An 18,847-nucleotide genomic window follows, 5' to 3' on the forward strand; every position below is an offset into this window, starting at 1 on the left:
AGGGTGGGAGGGAGGTTAGGAATGAAAAATTATCTATTGAGAACAATGTATGCTATTCGGGTGATGGGTACACTGAAAGCTGAGACTTCATCATTATACAGTTCACCCATGTAACCCAAAACAACTTGTACTCCTAAAGCTATTGAAATTTAAAGAATTTTAAAACAGTAATACAAAGCTTATTTAGTATTATGCTATTTAGAAACAATATATTTAAATAAAATTTGAATAAATAACTCACAACCACTAGATGCTTCATGCTGATGAATATTTTACATCAAAACATAAATAGGCACCGCTTTGGACACGCGACTTAGTGGTGACTGTGTGTGTGTGTGTGTGTGTGTGTGTGTGTGTGTGTGTAATAAGTGGAGAATGTTGGAGAGGTGTAGATAGTGAACAGATTAGTTTAACAAAGTGTAATTTTTCACGGTTGTATTGGTATAGATATTCTAAATTCTGTTATTGGTGTGCCTTACTTTATGGACTGGGTGTATGAATTAAAGAAAATTACCTGAAAGTCATGGTGTCTGTTCAAATGATTCATTCTAATATATGTTCTTTAGTGAAGAGGGGAAATATAGTGGCTCACCAATGTCTTAAAGGAACTATGACAATAACAATTGTGTTAAAGTATCACAGAAAATAAATATAAAGTGTCACAAGTATTTTTTGGAGACATAAATGTGTATGGTTAGCTTTGCGTTTAGCACATTTGCTTGAAAGTTTAAAGGAAGGAGGGCAAATGAACAGAACACACTGAATTGTTTGGTTACACAGCTGCCATAACCCCACTTTGATGTTCTGTGAGTGTTGCTGGACAGCTCCTTTTGGTTGCCGTGATACTGTTTCCTAGCATTTCCTAGGAGCTATTGATTTAGGAATGAGCTGATTGAACTTAATAAGGGGGTATTTAGAGCATGGATGGGAAAATGCTTTAAATATAGTAGCAACTGAATAAATCACAAAAGTATTAGCAATAGTAAATGATAATTGGACAGGATGTTTAGTGAAATACATGATGGAGAGGGAGTAAGAGCTTAGCATGTGTTTAGCAAGTGTTTTTATTTAAACCCTTTTTCCATTTTCATTAAGATTGAATTTATATTCTGAGGTATTATCAAGTAAAGTAGCATGATGTCTTTTGTATTTTAAATCTTTTTGCCTTACTCTTTCCAGGACTGAAGTGTGTATGTCTTTTGTGTGATTCTTCAAACTTTACCTGCCAAACAGAAGGAGCATGTTGGGCATCAGTCATGCTAACCAATGGAAAAGAACAGGTGATCAAATCCTGTGTCTCCCTTCCAGAACTGAATGCTCAAGTCTTCTGTCATAGTTCCAACAATGTTACCAAAACCGAATGCTGCTTCACAGATTTTTGCAACAACATAACACTACACCTTCCAACAGGTAAGGGGTTTATCTTTCTTCATTCCAAATTTAATTTTACTCTTGGGAAACTATAAGAAATGGTAGGAATCAAACTGTCTTATGTTTCTTTAAATAAGAAAATCTGTTTTACAGTTCTGTTTTTGATTTTGGCTGGTAAAATTCTCTAGAGTCTAGCTGAGGTTGAGTTTTTAAAAAATTGCACATCATTGTCAAAACATTGACAACAACGTAACAATTTTGAAGAAATTTGTCCACGTGATGTATTTTTGAAATGATTAATGGACCTAAAGTCAAATGTAAATTTTTTTGGATTTTTAAAAAAGAAATTGAGATCGCTTCTCGGCCTTTTGGCTAAGATCACGTGTAAAAGACATTGAGAAATATACTGAGAAGAAAAAGAGCATAACTAAAAATAGCAGATTGCCAACTTTTCTGGGGACAGAATCTTTTTTTCAGGAGCATCCTCTGCATATCTTCTCCATCTACCCACATTCAAGTGAGAGCACACCCCAGAGACATAGAGTCAGAGTGGAATTTGACCCTTCATCATTGTTCAGATATTTTTCTGCCTTTCATCCAATTATACAGTACTTTACCCCAATTTATAAGATGCTAAAAATCCTGATCTGGCCCTTTATCAGTAACTGGGATCTGAAACTTTGGGAGACATTAAGGGGCATGTAATTCTGAATTTAAAACTAGTTTATGATGTGAAAATAGTCCTGCTATTGAATTTCTTTAATATTTTTAATATAACAATAATTTAATGATTATCAATATAGTTGTATCTATACAGAGATACATATACTTCCTTACAAATTAACATTTTAAGGCAATGTTATCCAAGCTCAGGTGTTCATATGTCATCATATCAGTATACCACTAAAGTACTTTTTACCTGTTTTTAAAATAAGCTAACCGCCTTTTGATTGAAAAACATTTATTGTATAAAATATAGTATCATTATCACAAATGTAAAAACTTGCCCTAAATAGAAGATAACTATGTAAACAAAGAAACAATGCTCCTGCATTTCAGTTAGGTATTTGCATTTTCTCCTTTTTAAAAGAGAGAAGAAAGAAGAATAAGACGTATTAGCAGGAAATGAGACTTTTTGTTACAGAATCCAAAAAAACTAAGAGAATAAGAGAAGGAATCATAATATGACTCAGTGTTATTTAATATCATGTTTGTTTGCCATCCCAATTCGTCTCAGAAAAACTCTTAAAGTAATTCCGTGTACCACCACTAGTACTTGCCCCAATCCTTGGAAACACTGTTGTAAGGCATTATCATGTATATTGCAACCTCAAAAGTTATACTTGGCATATTTCAACCCTGAACGCTACTTGGAGTCATGGATTTTAGACCATATTCATTCTTTCTATCTCAGATTCCATAGACTTCCTTGCTTTGGTAGTGATCTGGGATCTATTATGGGCACTTGTTTCCTTACATTTTATCTCCCAGTTTATCTGTGCACCAGAGACACCCTAAAGTGAAGGTTCCTTATGTTTGATGGTCTTCTCCATAGCCAAATACAAAGGATTTTAGGGGTAAAAAAGAGTCTCCTCATTAGCTGTGGCAGTGACTTGTAATGTGTCTTCCCAATAGTGAATGATCCTCAAGACTATATTCTTTGACTACAACAAAAGGTATTAGAGGGCAAAATGTCTCATATGCAATTGGGCAAATCAAACGTACTCAATGCAGCTAGAATGTAGGTCCTTCCCAACCCAGCTGTAAGCTCTGCCAAAGTACTGACAGGTCTATATGTTCTACCCTTAAGTTAATCAGTAACCAGTCTTTCTTTTTCAAAAATCAACTTTATTAAGGTCTAATTTAGGCATAATAAAATGTGCATGTTTTATTATTTATTTATTTATTTACAAAAAATAGTTTCTTTATTGAGAATGTGTGTGATAAACAGTGGGAGGACAGTGGGTGATTAGATCTGGGTAATTAGTGTATTCATCATCTCAAACCTTTATCATTTAAAATGCACACATTTTAACTATATAGTTTGATGAGTTTAGACACATACATATGCTCTTGTAACCACCACCACATCTCCATTACCTCAAAATGTTCTCAGTCCCACTTCCACCAGGGCTAGACCACTGATCTATTTTCTATCATTGTAGGATTGGATTTATTTTTCCTAGAGTTTCCCATGAAAGGAGTCATTATGAAACTTTTTTTTTGAGGGGGGAGGAATTAGCTTTCTTCAGTCAGAATAATGTTTTTGAGATTCATTCATGTTGCTGGGTTTATCAGTAGTTTACTCCTTTTATTGCTGAATAATGTCCCATTCTACGGATATATTACAGTTTTAAAAAATCCATTCATCCATTGATGTGCATTCAGGTTGTTTCCATGTGGAGGCTATTATTCGCAAAGCTGTTATGAGCATTCACGTACAAGTCTTTGGATATGTGCTTTTATTTCTCTTTGAAAATACCTAAGGGTGGAACTGCAGGATCACATAATAAGTATACGTTTAACTTTATAGTCTCCCAAATAGTTTTCAGATTGCTTATAATATTTTATATCTCTAACAGAAATGTGTGATAGTTTCAGTTAGTACATATTGTTGCCAACACTTGGTATAATCAGTCTTTAATTTTAGTCATTCAAATAGTTTTGTGTTGGTATTTTATTGTGGTTTTAATTTGCATTTCCCAATAATTAATAATGTTAAATTATTTTTTCATGTGCGTATTAGTCATCATTAATGTATCTTCCTCTATGTAGTGTCTATTTGAATGTTTATTAAAAATTGAGTTTTTTTGGCCAGGCGTGGTGGCTCATGCCTGTAATCCCAGCACTTTGGGAGGCCAAGGCGGGCAGATCACAAGGTCAGGAGATCAAGACCATCCTGGCTAACACAGTGAAACCCCGTCTCTACTAAAAATACAAAAAAAAAAAAAAAAAAAAAAAAAAAAAAAAAAAAATTAGCTGGCTGTGGTGGCAGGCGCCTGTAGTCCCAGCTACTCGGAAGGCTGAGGCAGGAGAATGCCGTGAACCTGGGAGGTGGGGTTTTTTTAAAATCTTTTTCTGGTTGAATTGGAAGAGTTCTTTATATATTCTGAATACAAGTCCTTTATCACATAGATTAATTGTGACTATTTTCTTCCATTCTGTGGTTTGCCATTTTGTTTTCTTGAAGTTATTTTTTACAGAGCACAAGGTTGAAATTTTGATGAAGTCTGATTTATTTTTTTTAAATAATTATGATAGTTTACTAGTTTCATGTCCTGAGTTTTTGTCTACCCAAAATTCATATATATTTTTATGTTTTCTTCCAGAAGTTTTAATATTTCAGTTTTTACAATTAGTTTCAATTTTTACATTCAGTTTCAACTTGATTTGTGTTATTATGTGAGGTTAAGGTGGAGTTTTATTTTTTCCATATGGATTTGAAGTTGTTCTAGCATCATTTATTGAAATTCTATTCTTTACTCATTGAGTTATGGTTGCACTTTGGTTGAAAATAAAGTTACTTTATATATGTGAGTACATTTCTGGCTTCTTTCTTCTGTTCAATTGTTCTATATGCCTTATACTATCACCAAACTGTTTTGATTATTGTAGTTTTATAGTAAGTATTGAAATCAGGTTTTGTGAATTCTCCAACTTTGTTTTTCCAGATTAATTTGCCTATTATCCTTTGCATTTTTATCTAAATTTTAGAATCCACTTGACAATTTCTACCAAAATACCTGCTGAGATTTTGATTAAACTGAGTTGTATATATAGATTAATTTGCAGCAAATAAATCATGTTCACAATATTGAACTTTTAATCCATGAACCTAGTACTTTTTTTTTTTCTTCACCTATTTAGTTCTCTGGTTACTCTTAGCAGTGCTTTGTAGTTATCAGAGAACAGGTCTTATAAATATTTTGTTGACTTTATCTCTAGTGCATGTTTTTGATGCTATTGTGAGTGGTATTTTAAATATCTCAATTTCTAAATGTTAATTGCTAGTATATGATAATAAAATTAATTTTCCTTTTATCTTATGATTTCCTGAAAGCTTGTGAAAATAACTTATAGACTTGGTGCGGTGGCTCACACCTGTAGTCCCAGCACTTTGGGAGGCTGAGGTGGGCAGATCACTTGAGGTTGAAAGTGTGAGACCAGCCTGGCCAACATGGCGAAAACCCATCTCTACTAAAAATTAGCCAGGCGTGGTGGCGCATGCCTGTAGTCCCAGCTACTTGGGAGGCTGAGGCGGGAGAATCGCTGGAACCCAGGAGGCAGAGGTTGCAATGAGCCGAGGTCGTGCCACACTGCACTCCAGTCTGGGTGACAGAGTAAGACACCATTAAAAAAAAAATAAGAAGGAAAGAAGGAAAGAAAAGAAAAGAAAAGAAAGAAAGAAAGAAAGAGAGAGAGAGAGAGAGAAAGAAAGAAAGAAAGAAGGAGGAAGGAAGGAAGGAAGAAAGGAAGGAAGAAAAGGAAGAAAAGGAAAGGAAGGAAGGAAGGAAAAGAAAAGAACTTATATTAGTTCTAGTAGCTTTTTTTTCTAGATTCTTTGGCATTTTCTGCATACATAATCATCTTATCAATGAATGTAGACCATTTTATATCTTCTGTTCTGATATAGAGAAGATACAGAATTTTATTTCTTTACCTTGAGTTTTTGAACTGAATGGAACTGCCAATATAATGATGAATAGGAGTGGTGAGTGTGAAGATCCTTGCCTTTTTCCTGGTTCTAGGAGGAGTGCATTCATTCTTTTACCCTTAAGTATGTTGTTAACTGTGGGCTTTTTGTAGATTCCTATTATCAATTGAGGGAATTTACTTGTATTCCTAGTTTGGTGAAAGTTTCTCTTTAAAATCATGAATGGATATTACATTTTAAAAAAGTAGCTTCATGAGTTTATTGAGATTATCGTGTGATTTTTCTTTTTTAGTCTGTTCATATGATGGATTGCATTGATTGGTTTTCAAATGTTATCTATAATAGGGAAGATATGTGTTGTCTGGCCACTAATTAATGTCTACAAGAAATGCTATGTAACATTTAATTGAATTTAAGCTTCTTTTTAATTAAAAAAGTTTTTAAGACAGTGTCCTGCTCCATGACTCACTGCAGCCTTGAACTCCTGGGCTCGAGTGATCTTTCTACCTTAGCCTCTTGAGTAGGTCGGACTACAGGTACATGCCACCACACCTGGCTAATTTCAAAACAAAAAATTTTTTTTGAGATGGGGTCCTACAGTGTTGCCCAGGCTTATCTTAAATTCATGGCCTTAAGCAATCTCCTGCTTCAGCCTTCTGAAGTGCTGGGATTATAGGTATGAGCCACTGGACATGGCCAGATGCAAACCTTTTTATTTGAAAAAGTTGGGGACTTTCAGGCTGAGTACTGGATGATGAAGCTAGTGCCAACAACTTCACTATTTCTGTGTCATCAGTGAGTGTGATTGACATCTCCCCCTCTGCCTGTAGGGATTTGTCAATTTTGAAGTGATCACAAAACAGGAAATAGAGAAATGTACTCTGAAAAGTAGACAGTGTGATATTTCTACAGTACTTGATAGTCTGCGTCATGTCCATGTACAGTAGAAGAAAGGTCAGGAGGTGACCAGAAGAGGTTGGACAAAATCTCGGACTTCCCTTTACAGTTTCATCTGAAAGCCAAGTGGATTCTTGCCTCTCTGACTCTTTCATCAGTCACCCCAGATGGTGGGGTCATTTCTAAGGGTAGCTGACTTGATGTAAGTACAGTAACTCAGTCTCATGCTTCAGCTGATCCTCTCTTCTGTACTTAGATCCTATTTGTTATGGTGGGGACTTTGCTTTATTTTTTTGTGTGTGTGACAACATTTTTCTCCTGACTAGAGCTCATGACTCGCCTCCCCTCTTCCCCTAGTAGGTGTGTATCCTTACAGTGGTTTCTGTCTATGAGGCCCCTAATCCGTCCCCCTCAGTTCTCACAATTCCTTCCTGATTTCATGTAATTTCGGCCTTCTGTCTCTATTCAACATGTCTCTTAAACCCTTTTTTCATATTTTCTAATTTTTGAATCTTTGATGATTTCAGTATCTATAGTCTCTGTGGGTTTGGTTCTGCTGTTTTTGGTTCTGCTGTTTTGGTGACTTCTTTCCTTGTGTTTTTTAATGATTTATTTTATTGTGAGCTCATGGTCTTGGGAAACCTTATCTGGAGGAAAGTTTTGAAGCCTGTATTTAAAATTGTTCCTCCAGAGAAGATTTATATTACCTTCTGCCAGCTGCTTGGGGGAGTGTTACCAACCCAAAACCATTCAGTGTTTTGATTAGGTTTTTTGGGGCAACGTAATGGAGTGAATTCTGACTCTGAGACTCCCTGTAAGGGATATGCACTTGTAGTGAGGAAATCTCAGACTTTTTTTCTTTGTCTTTTTTCCGCTTTACCCAAAGTCAGGCTTGAGACACACGAGCATATACCCTATCTCTCTCTGTAGAACTTTTTGTTTTGTTGTTTTGTTTTGTTTTCATGGCAGTGCCATTCTTAGTTGTCTGATTTATGCAAGAATCGCTGATCTGACCTTTTACTGTTTCAGGAACCATGTTTTATTTCCCAGCCTCGTGATACAGTGTGGTAAACTGAGCACTTCACCACCAAGAGCTGGCAGATGCTTCCAGGGCCAAGGCAGCCACAGCGCTCAATCCCCTTTCTGGATTTGTACTTTATTCATGGCTGTCGAGCAATTCATTTATTTTTGCACCAGCTTTATCATAAAATAGAAAAAAATTATTGATATTTTATTCAGCATTTTTATGTGTACTGTAGCAAGAAGGGTTTCTGTGGACATCTAAAGTGTAACTTGGCAAAAATGGAAATTCTAAGATAGTTTATTTTTGAAATGATGCTGGCATAATTATCTATCCATCTGGAAGAAAACAAGACTGTACCACAGTGTCATACCATATACAAAAATAAATTACAGCTTGATTAAATATCTAATTGTGAAATATAAAACAATTTAAATGTCAGAGAAAAATTTAGAAAAAAAGATTTTTTATGACTTTATAGTATGGAAGCTGTTCTTAAATAAGACAGGAAACCCAGCTGCTATAAAAGGAGAAGAAAGATATAATTGACTTGATGAAAGCTAAAATAAAAATGAATGACAAAAGATAACATAAATAAAACCAGAAAACAAGTTAAATATTGGGTGGAAATGTAGAAATATTTGTAGTATATATGACTGGAAAAAGATAACTATTTAAAAGATAAAGAGGGTGTGTGTGTGTGTGTCTGTGTATGTGTTAATTGCAAGATGGGTTGGGGAAAGAGAGAGGGTACATGAGAGAGACTGAGAAAGGGAAAATGCTAAATGAACAAAAAATGAGAGGGCATAAACAAATTTTACAGAGGAGAAAATCTAAATGGTCAAATACCGAAAAGATGTTTAACCTCACTATTAGCTGGGATTCCATTTTTCCCACCTATTAGATGGGCAAAAGTTAAAAAAATGTTGTATCAGCTGGAACATTTTTAAATAAAAGTATCCAAAACTTAGATAATAATATCTTAATAAGGAAATTCAGTGACTCACATGGCAGGAAATCTGGAAGTAGTCAAGGTCTGTTGTTTGTTAATAAAGAGGCTTGACAATGTCACCAGCCTACTTCCATGTTTCAGTACTTCCAACAACCAAGCGTACAAGGATGCGAGGCAGTATGAATAAGGACAGCAGAAAAGAGCATATACCAGAAACAGACGATGGCATCATATATTGGAATTAACAGACAAAAATTATGTCTATTTTCCAAATGTAAAGAAACAAAAGGCAAACTTGAAAATATTTTTAGAGAATACGAAGCCATTAAAAAGTGAACTAGCAGATTTAAAGAAGCACAGAAGAAAACTCTTAAAAATGAAAAATACAATAACTAATTTACCAAACTTAGGGATGGGTTTAAGAACAGTTAGCATTAGAATGATTGAGGAGAGAAATAGGGGTCTTAAATACAGGTCAGAAGAAATAATTTTGTATGCAGTACACGGAGAATAGAAATGGAATGTATGGAAGAGAGGATGACAAACAGAGGAAAGTGAAAGAAGAGCTACCACATGCTTTCACATAGGAGTCCAAAAGAGAGGGGAGAGAAAATGGGGCAAAAGCGGTACCTGCAAAGATAACAGCTCAAACATTTCCAGAATGGAGAACACTGGTCCCCAACCCCAAGAAAGTCAATGAATATCAGTAGGACAAATAAAAAGACTTCCAAAGCTTAACACATTATAGTAGAACTACAGAACACCAAAGACAAAGGGAAGTCCTAAAAGTTGACAGAGGAAAAAAGTTAATTAGAGCAGAATTTAATTTAAAGTTCATCAGTTTAATTGAATATAATGTTAAGTTCAATTTAACATTAAATTTAACATTAAATTCAGTTTAACTCAATTTAACATTAAATTCGAGTAAATAGATTAACATTAAATTCAGCTCCTTTGAATTGTCTTAATTAAATTCAATTAAATTGAATTAAATGTTAATCAATGAACATTTATTAACATGTTAACCCAGGTAGAATTAACATTGTCTTCTCAATAGCAAGAAGTGAAAAGAGAAACAGTGCAATTATATGTGCAATATTTTGAAAGAAAATAGCTAGTAACACAATTCTATATCCAGCAAAAATATCTTTAAAGAAGCAAGGTAAGGAAGAGGCCCTTGTAAAGTAACAGAAACAGAGTGAGTTTGCTGCTATTAGTGACACCTTGATAAAGGAAATTCTGAAGGATGTACTTCAGGCAGAAAGAAAGTAACACCAAAGTTCTGACATGCAAGGAGGAACGAAAAGCAAAGAAAGTGAGAATATGTGACTAATTCTCAAGAATATTACTGACAATAACAGCAATAATCAGATAGGGCTTTAAAAATATTAATATAAACCATTCAGTGTAATAATGGCATACTGGATGTGTCAGGAGAGGGGCCAATGGAGTTAAAATGTTCTAAAGACCTTATTCTGTCTAGGAGAAGGGTAAAAAATATTTTTAAGCATTAATGCTTTAAAATGTGCCTGTTGTCATTTCTATGTTACTTTTAAAAGAATAGAATGTGAGTATGTTCTTTCTAATCTTCAGTAGGGAAAAATAGAATAATAAAAACAATCCAAAAAATGTCAAGAGGTCTGGGCACGGTGGCTCACGCCTGTAATCCCAATGCTTTGAGAGGCCGAGGTGGGAGTATTGCTTGAGTCCAAGAGTTTGAGATCAGCCTGGGCAACATGGCAAGACCCTGTTTCTACAAAAAATTTTAAAAAAGTAGTCAGGCATGGTGGCGTGTGCCTGTGGTCCCAGCTACTTGAGAAGCTGAGGCAGGAAGCTTGCTTGAGCCCAGGAGGTCAAGGATGCAGTGAGCCGTGCTCACACCATTGCACTCCAACCTGGGTGCCACTGCACTGCACCCTGGGCAGGAGCATGCGACCCTGTCTCCAAAACAAAAACAAAAACAAAACAAACAAACTGACAGAAAAACCAAAAGAAGTCAAGAAAAGAGAGAAAAGGAAGCACACAGAAGATGTGACAAAGAGAGAGCACCCAAATATGTCAGTAATAATTAAATGTAAATAGTTTAATGTAAATAGACTCAACATTCCAGTTAAAAAACAGTGATTATAAAAGTGTAGAAAACAAATTCAATTAAATATTTAAAATACGTGTCTAAAATGAAAGTTTACAGAAATGTTGAAATTATTGTGATGGTAAATATATACTATACATTCTTTAACTCTTCCCTTGTCAAATTGTATAGTGTCTGGCTTGTTTTGTTGCACATATATTCTTTTTCTAATAAAAAAGCCTAATGAGTCAAAAGTTAATATGACTATAAATAAGTGTATCCAAGACATCTGGTTTTCTTCCATACCCATTTCACAGGAGAACTTAGACTTTTTAGCTGGTTATGTGGCTGTCTCCCTAACAGATAATATTTTCAGCTACTCTTGCAGCTAAATGTGGTAATGTAACTAAATTCTGGCTAATTAGATAAATGGCAGTGTTTTGGAGGACTTTGGAGAAGACTCATTAAAACAGCACTGGTGGCCAGGCATAATGTTTCACACCTGTAATCCTAGCACTTTGGGAAGCCCAGGCAGGAGGATCTGTTTAGCCTAGGAGTTCAAGACCAGCCTTGGCCAGATGATGAAATTGCATCTCTACAAAAAATAAAGGAATTAGGCTGGGTGCAGTGGCTCAAGCCTGTAATCCCGGCATTTTGGGAGGCCAAGGTGGGTGGATCACCTGAGGTCAGGAGTTTGAGACCAGCCTGGCCAACACGGTGAAACCCTGTCTCTACTAAAAACACAAAAATTTGCTGGGCATGGTGGCACATGCTTATAATCCCAGCTACTCACTAAGGAGGCTGAGACAGGAGAATCGCTTGAACCTGGGAGGCGGAGGTTGCAGTAAGGCGAGATCACACCATAGCTATCCAGCCTAGGTGACAAGGGCAAAACTCCTTAAAAAAAAAAAAAAAAAAAAAAAAAGAACTAGCTGGGTATGGTGGTGCACACCTGTAGTCCCAGCTACTTGGGAGGCTGAGGCAGGAGGATCCTTCAAGCCCAGAAGACCAAGGCTGCAGTGAGCTATGATTGCACCAATACACTCTAGACTGGGTGATAGAGCAAGACCCTGTCTCTTAAAAAATTAAATAAAAAAAAAAAGCAGAATTGGCATATGAGTATACCACCATCATCATGCTGCCTGGATGCAAAGGTTGGAGTTATAGCAATTATAGCAGCTGCCTTGGATCATGAGGATGATGGTTTCACTGTAGGACAGCAACAAGGGAACTGACAGGGGCCTGACTGAAACGTTTATAAAACCATCCTGCTACTAATGGACTACCCATCTTCAGATCTCTTTCCCATGAGGGAGAAAAACAATTGATTTATTTGGTTTCCTTTGTTATTTGTAGTTAAATTCAATTCTAACTAACATAAAAGCAACAAAGCAAGTCATCCAGAGAGGCAGCAAAGCAAGCCTACCTGCCCACAGAAGGTAGAATTTTTGTTTGTAGATCAAATAAAACCTGTCTATGAGATAGGCCCGTAGACAGGTTTTATTTGATCTACACAGTTTCTGGGAAAGAAAATTGAATTTGTTGTTTTTTTTTTTTTTTTTTTGAGGCGGAGTCTCGCTCTGTCGCCTGGACTGGAGTGCAGTGGCCGGATCTCAGCTCACTGCAAGCTCCACCTCCTGGGTTTACGCCATTCTCCTGCCTCAGCCTCCCGAGTAGCTGGGGCTACAGGCGCCCGCCACCTCGCCCGGCTAGTTTTTGTATTTCTAGTAGAGACGGGGTTTCACTGTGTTAGCCAGGATGATCTCGATCTCCTGACCTCGTGATCCGCCCGTCTCGGCCTCTTTATAATGTTAAACATTAAGAGTCTGCTGTGGTCTGAATATGTTCCCCCTAAGTTCATATGTTGAAATTCTAACCTCTAAGGTGATAGTACTAGAAAGTAGCAGTCTTTTGACTTCATTAGGTCAGGAGAGTGGAGCCCTCATAAAATGGGTCCAAGGGAGCTCCTTTGCTCCCTCCACCATAAGAGGACACAGGGAGAAGGTGCCATCTATGAACCAGAAAGCAGCCCTTCACCAAACATGGAATCTGCTGGCATGTTGATCTCAGACTTCCTGCCTCCAGAACTATGATAAATAAATTTCTGTTCTTTATAAGTTACCCAGTATATGCTATTTTACAGAATGGATGAAGATAAAGTTTTAATATAAAAATCCAGATTCCTGGCTGTTCTTGAAAATTCAGAAGATACAACATCCTTGAAGTCTCATGCTATCAGTTGGCCGAAGCTGAATAGTGACTGACTCTTCTGTGTGAGGCATGGGCTTTTCTTATTTATTTCATTCATTCATGATGTATTGTGTTTACATCACTGGCCTGGAGTTCCCACTATCAATAGTTTAGTTATATTTTAGCATAGTTGAGTTGTTCTGTTTAATACAGTTTTGTATGTTACTGCCTTAATATTGGACAAGTATTTTTTTCCTATGTGAAGGAATCCCATTTTGTTGCTTGGTTCCTCTATGGCTGGGTTGTATTTTGGTTTGTGACAGAACTGATTTCTGTAGACTCTGGGTGATAGCGGAGACATGCTCAGAGAAATCATGATGATGTCAAATAGCACCATGAGCACCTTAAAATTGTCTATGAAAATTCATCCAGAATAAGATCAGGAAGACTGGGCTAGAGAAGCTGGCACTTTTTAGGGTTAATTTTGATAAGAATTGCTACTTAGTTCATGCTTGCACTAATTACAGCCCTTCATATGGAAATAGACTATTCAACAACAACAAAAAAAACCCTTCAAATTCCAGTTATCTTTGTTCCCATTTTGCTACCAAAACATACAGTGCTTAAAAGGGTAAGTGTTGTAATAATTTCTGATTTTTCCCTCCAGATTTCAATATACTATTTTAATAATGCCATTATATTTTTCAGTAATTCAAATAATTACTTTAATAAAGAAAATATGACAAAACATTAAAATGTGGGCGCTTTATTAACTTCAGTACAATTTCTGCCTTCCTGTTCTGTTCTCAATTGCATAAAGAGGAAAAGGAAAATTGATAATTTATATCAATTGTGGTAGGTATATAATACATATTGATTAGGCACATGTCTAAATTAGACTTTTTAAACCAAACCAAAGTTTGCATTTGAAAGAAGATAAACTGCCAAAACATTAAAATCAAATTTATCAAAAACTAATAATTGTAAAGCAAACTGTAATTATAAGAATTGCAGACTCAGAAAGTGAGTGTTATTCTTTTGGGAGTTTAAAAGTCTTGTTATTTTCATTCATCTTAAAAGACTCATTGTTGTTTCTTAACTTTCTTCTGGTTTTCTATTTGATACATAAATTCATTGCTCTAGTCAGGCAAAGGTGACATGTGCATGCTGAGAAATACTCACGGGACCCGTTGTGGAATTGTTCTGCCATCACACGAACAAATCCATTTATAGCTCACTCTCCGGGGACTCTGGCTTTTCTCCCCCCTAAAATGAAAGGTGCTATGATTTGTATTGTTTGGAAAGTGCTCTGAAATATAAGCATCTAAAAGTCAGACTTGTGTTTTAAAGTTTAATATAGGAGGCATTTCCTGTCTCCAGAAACAAATACACTGATTTACATTATGAAATTTTGTTCATAGAGATGTAATAGGAAATTGAAAGCAAAGTTTATAGCCAATTCTAAATTGAGGATTTTACATTATATAAGGCTTTACTCTCTCAGTTATTTAAATACCCTTACTTTTTTACTAAAATATTTTTGAGGCGATTATTACGTATAGGACATTGAGCTATATGTAAGCTATATGTGAGCTAGGCCAAAATGTGATGATCTCACATCAGTTTTTTCCAAGTGAACAAGCTGCTTTGTGTGAATATATTAGCTGTGGGAGAAGTTATGCTAGCATAGACTTTAGGACAGAGAAGTATAACTTTCCCCTGTCATCAATATTTTAAGTGTCTTCTGTGAATAACGCTCTGTATTATGTGCTGGGGAAACAGAGAGATTGAGACATGGGTGCTACTCCAAAGACTTTCTTTTTTTTATGTAAAGGGTTGATTTAAGAAAAAAGGAACCCTAAAATATTTATTGAATAATTACTATCTAAGTTCTTTACAGACATGCATTATTTGAGAATATGTGTTTTGATAACAAAGATTAAGAGACTATCATTTCTGCTAGGTATGTGTCCTGAAATTAAGAACACTCTTTATGGAACCTATTTATATTCTGTTTACATTTTATTAAGCTTACCTCTGCTTGAGTGAAAGTTCTTCATACTTTTTATGACAACGATTATATTATTCAATCCAAGATTGTTTCTTTAAAGCATAAAAACGTTATTCTTCTTAAATTCCAATGCTAATGGATGAAAGAAGATTTGCAGCCTCTTGATGTTTGTCATCTACTCCCAGAAAACCAGCAGCACAAGGAGAACACATACAGGAAATATTTTAATGTGTGGCACTCCATTATGAAACATGGCCAGAAGAAGATAGTTTATGCAAATAGCCATTTATAGACTGAGCACCAAACAATGGAATGACCCATCAATAGCTCTTTTGATTCAGTTAAAAGGGAGAAATAATTGTCATGTTATTTCTGCCTCTGTCATGGCTCGATTTGATCTCTGGATTAGAAAATCTTCTGCCCTTATTCAGTATATAAAGTTCATATTGATCCCAAATAACCCCTCTGACATAATTATGTTTGCTATTTGCAAAAGGGAAGCCATTTGCTGCATGGCAAATGGAACATGTTTTTAACTTGTAATTGGATGATTCTTGATGAAACTTACAGTGGTCACTGTGAAGAAATGACCATTGTAAGGGAAGGAAGTCAAGGATAGGAGAGTGGAGGGCGTATCTGCCTGCAACCAGTAAGTACAGATTTACACGAGAGGAGTAGACAAAGAAATTGATGTTTATGACTTAGTTTCTTAGCCCATTCTACTTTAAATGCCTATCAAAGTGCAGTTACATATTCTTTTATGAATGTTCCATTCATCATGAATGAAATATCTCATGATAATCTTTTTCTTATTTCCCTCCTCCTCTACTCTTTCTTTTAATTTTTAAAAGAATTTTACTTTAAATTCTGGGATACATGTGCAGAACAGGCAGGTTTGTTACATAGGTATACGTGTGCCATGGTGCTTTGCTGCACCTATCAACCCATTATCTAGGTTTTAAGCCCCACATGCATTGGCTATTTGTCCTAATGCTCTCCCTCCCATTACCCCCCACCCTCTGACAGGTCCTGGTGTGTGTGTTCCCCTCCCAGTGTCCATGTGTTCTCATTGTTCAGTTCCCACTTAATAAGTGAGAATATGGGGTGTTTGATTTTCTGTTCCTGTATTAGTTTGCTGAGGATGATGGCCTTCAGCTTCATCCATTTCCCTGCAAATGACATGATCTCATTCCTTCTTATGGCTGCATAGTATTCCATGGTGTATATGTACCACATTTTCTTTATCTGTTCTATCATTGATGGGCATTTGGGTTGGTGCTATGTCTTTGCTATTGTAAATAGTGCTGTATTAAACATAATGTGTGCATGTGTCCTTATAGTAGAATGATTTATATTCCTTTGGATATATACCCAGTAAGGGGATTGCTGGGTCAAATGGTATTCCTGGTTCTAGATCCTTGAGGAATTGCCACACTGTTTTCCACAGTGGTTGAACTAATTTACATTCTCACCAACAGTGTAAAAGCATTCCTATTTCTCCATAGCCTTGCCAGCATCTGTTGTTTCTTGACTTCATAATCACCTTTCTGACTGGCATGAGATGGTATCTCATTGTGGTTTTGATTTGCATTTCTCTGATGATTAGTGATTTTTAAAGTGGAGCATTTTTTCATATGCTTGTTGCCTGCATGAAGGTCTTCTTCTGAGAAGTGTCTGTTCTTATCCTTTGCCTACTTTCTGATAGGATTGTTTGTTTTTTTCTTGTAAACTTGTTTAGGTTCCTTGTAGATTCCGGATACTGGACCTTTGTCCAATGGGTGGATTGCAAAAATTTCCTCCCATTCTGTAGGTTGCCTGTTCACTCTGATGATAGTTTCTTTTGCTGTGCAGAAGCTCTTAGTTTAATTAGATCTTATTTGTCAATTTTGGCTTTTGTTGCAATTGCTGTTAGCATTTTCATCATGAAATCTTTGCCCATGCCTATGTCCTGAATGGTACTGCCTAGGTTTTCCTCTAGGGTTTTTATGGTTTTTGGTTTTACATTTAAGTCTTTAATCCATCTTGAGTTAATTTTTGTATAATGTCTAAGGAAGGGATCCAGTTTTAGTTTTCGGCATGTGGCCAGCCAGTTCTCCCAGCACAATTGTTAAATAGGGAATCTTTTCCCCATTGCTTGTTTTTGTCAGGTTTGTCAAAGATCAGATGGTTGTAGATGTGTAGTGTTATTTCTGATATCTCTGTTCTGTTCTATTGGTCTATATGTCTGTTTTGGTACCAGTACCATACTGTTTTGGTTACTGTAGCCTTGCAGTATGGTTTGAAGTCAGGTAGCATGATGCCTCCAGCTTTGTTCTTTTTGCTTTGGATTGTCTTGGCCATACAGGCTATTTTTTGGTTCCATATGAAATTTAAAGTAGTTTTTTTCTAATTCTGTGAAGAATGTCAGTGGTAGTTTGATGGGAATAGCATTGAATCTATAGATTAATTTAGGCAGCATGGCCATTTTCATGATACTGATTCTTCCTATCCATGAGCATGGAATGTTTTTACATTTGTTTGTGTCCTCTCTTATTTACTTGAGCAGTAGTTTGTAGTTCTCCTTCAAGGTCCTTCACATTCCTTGTTAGCTGTATTCCTAGGTATTTTATTCTCTTTGTAGCAATTGTGAATGGGAGTATATTCTTAATTTGGCTCTCTGCTTGTCTGTTGTTGGTGTGTAGGAATGCTTGTGATTTTTCCACATTGATTTTGTGTCCTGAGACTTTGCTGAGGTTGTTTATTAGCTTAAGAAGTTTTTGGGCTGAAATGGTGGAGTTTTCTAAATACAGAATTATGTCATCTGCAGACAGACAGTTTGACTTCCTCTCTTCCTGTTTGAATACCTTTATTTCTTTCTCTTGCCTGATTGCCCTGGCCGGAACTTCCAATACTATGTTCAGTAAGACTGGTGAGAAAGAGCATTCTTGTTTTGTGCTGGTTTTCAAAGGGAATGCTTTCAGCCTTTGCCCATTCAGTATGACATTGGCCATGGGGTTGTCATAAATAGCTCTTATTATTTTAACATATCTTCCCTGTATACCTACTTTATTGAGGGTTTTTAACATCAAGGAATGTTGGATTTTATAGAAGGCCTTTTCTGCATCTATTGAGATAGTCATGTGGTTTTTGTCATTGGTTTTGTTTACGTGATGGATAACATTTATTGGTTTGCATATGTTGAACCAGCCTTGCATCCCAGGGATGAAGCTGACTTGATCGTAATAGTTAAACTTTTTGATGTGCTGCTGTTTGCTTAGCCAGTATTTTATTGAGGATTTTTGCATTGATGTTCATCAGGGATATTGGCCTGAAGTTTTCTTTTTTTGTTGTATCTCTGCCAGGTTTTGGTATCAGGATAACGCTGGCCTCATAAAATGAGTTAGGGAGGAGTCCCTCCTTTTCAATTGTTTGGAATAGTTTCAGAAGGAATGGTACCAGCTCCTCTCTGTACGTCTGGTCCTGGGCTTTTTTTTTTTTTTGGTTGGTAGCCTTTGTATTACTGACTCAATTTCACAACTTGTTATTGGTCTATTCAGGGATTCAACTTCTTCCTGGTTTAGTCTTGGGCCTCCTCCTCCAATCTTAAAGTTTTCTCCATGTATGTATGTATGTGTTTATATATACATATACACACACACTTTTTTAATGTGTATATATATATATATATATATATATATATA

General features: G+C 36.0%; 1 protein-coding gene across 4 annotated transcripts in view; it reads left to right on the forward strand.

The window, feature by feature from the left end:
• ACVR1C (activin A receptor, type IC) overlaps window positions 1-18,847 on the forward strand; it is a 92,571-nt gene that overhangs the window by 46,497 nt on the left and 27,227 nt on the right. For all 4 annotated transcript variants that reach the window (XM_011949194.1, XM_011949195.1, XM_011949196.1 and 1 more), the window contains exon 2: window positions 1,180-1,410. In XM_011949194.1, the coding sequence (XP_011804584.1) occupies window positions 1,257-1,410 (154 nt within the window). In that variant the 5' untranslated portion in view covers window positions 1,180-1,256. The remainder of the gene's footprint in view (window positions 1-1,179; window positions 1,411-18,847) is intronic.

Source organism: Colobus angolensis, unplaced genomic scaffold (genome assembly GCF_000951035.1).
Source record: "Colobus angolensis palliatus isolate OR3802 unplaced genomic scaffold, Cang.pa_1.0 Scaffold292, whole genome shotgun sequence".
NCBI classification, from domain to species: domain Eukaryota; kingdom Metazoa; phylum Chordata; class Mammalia; order Primates; family Cercopithecidae; genus Colobus; species Colobus angolensis.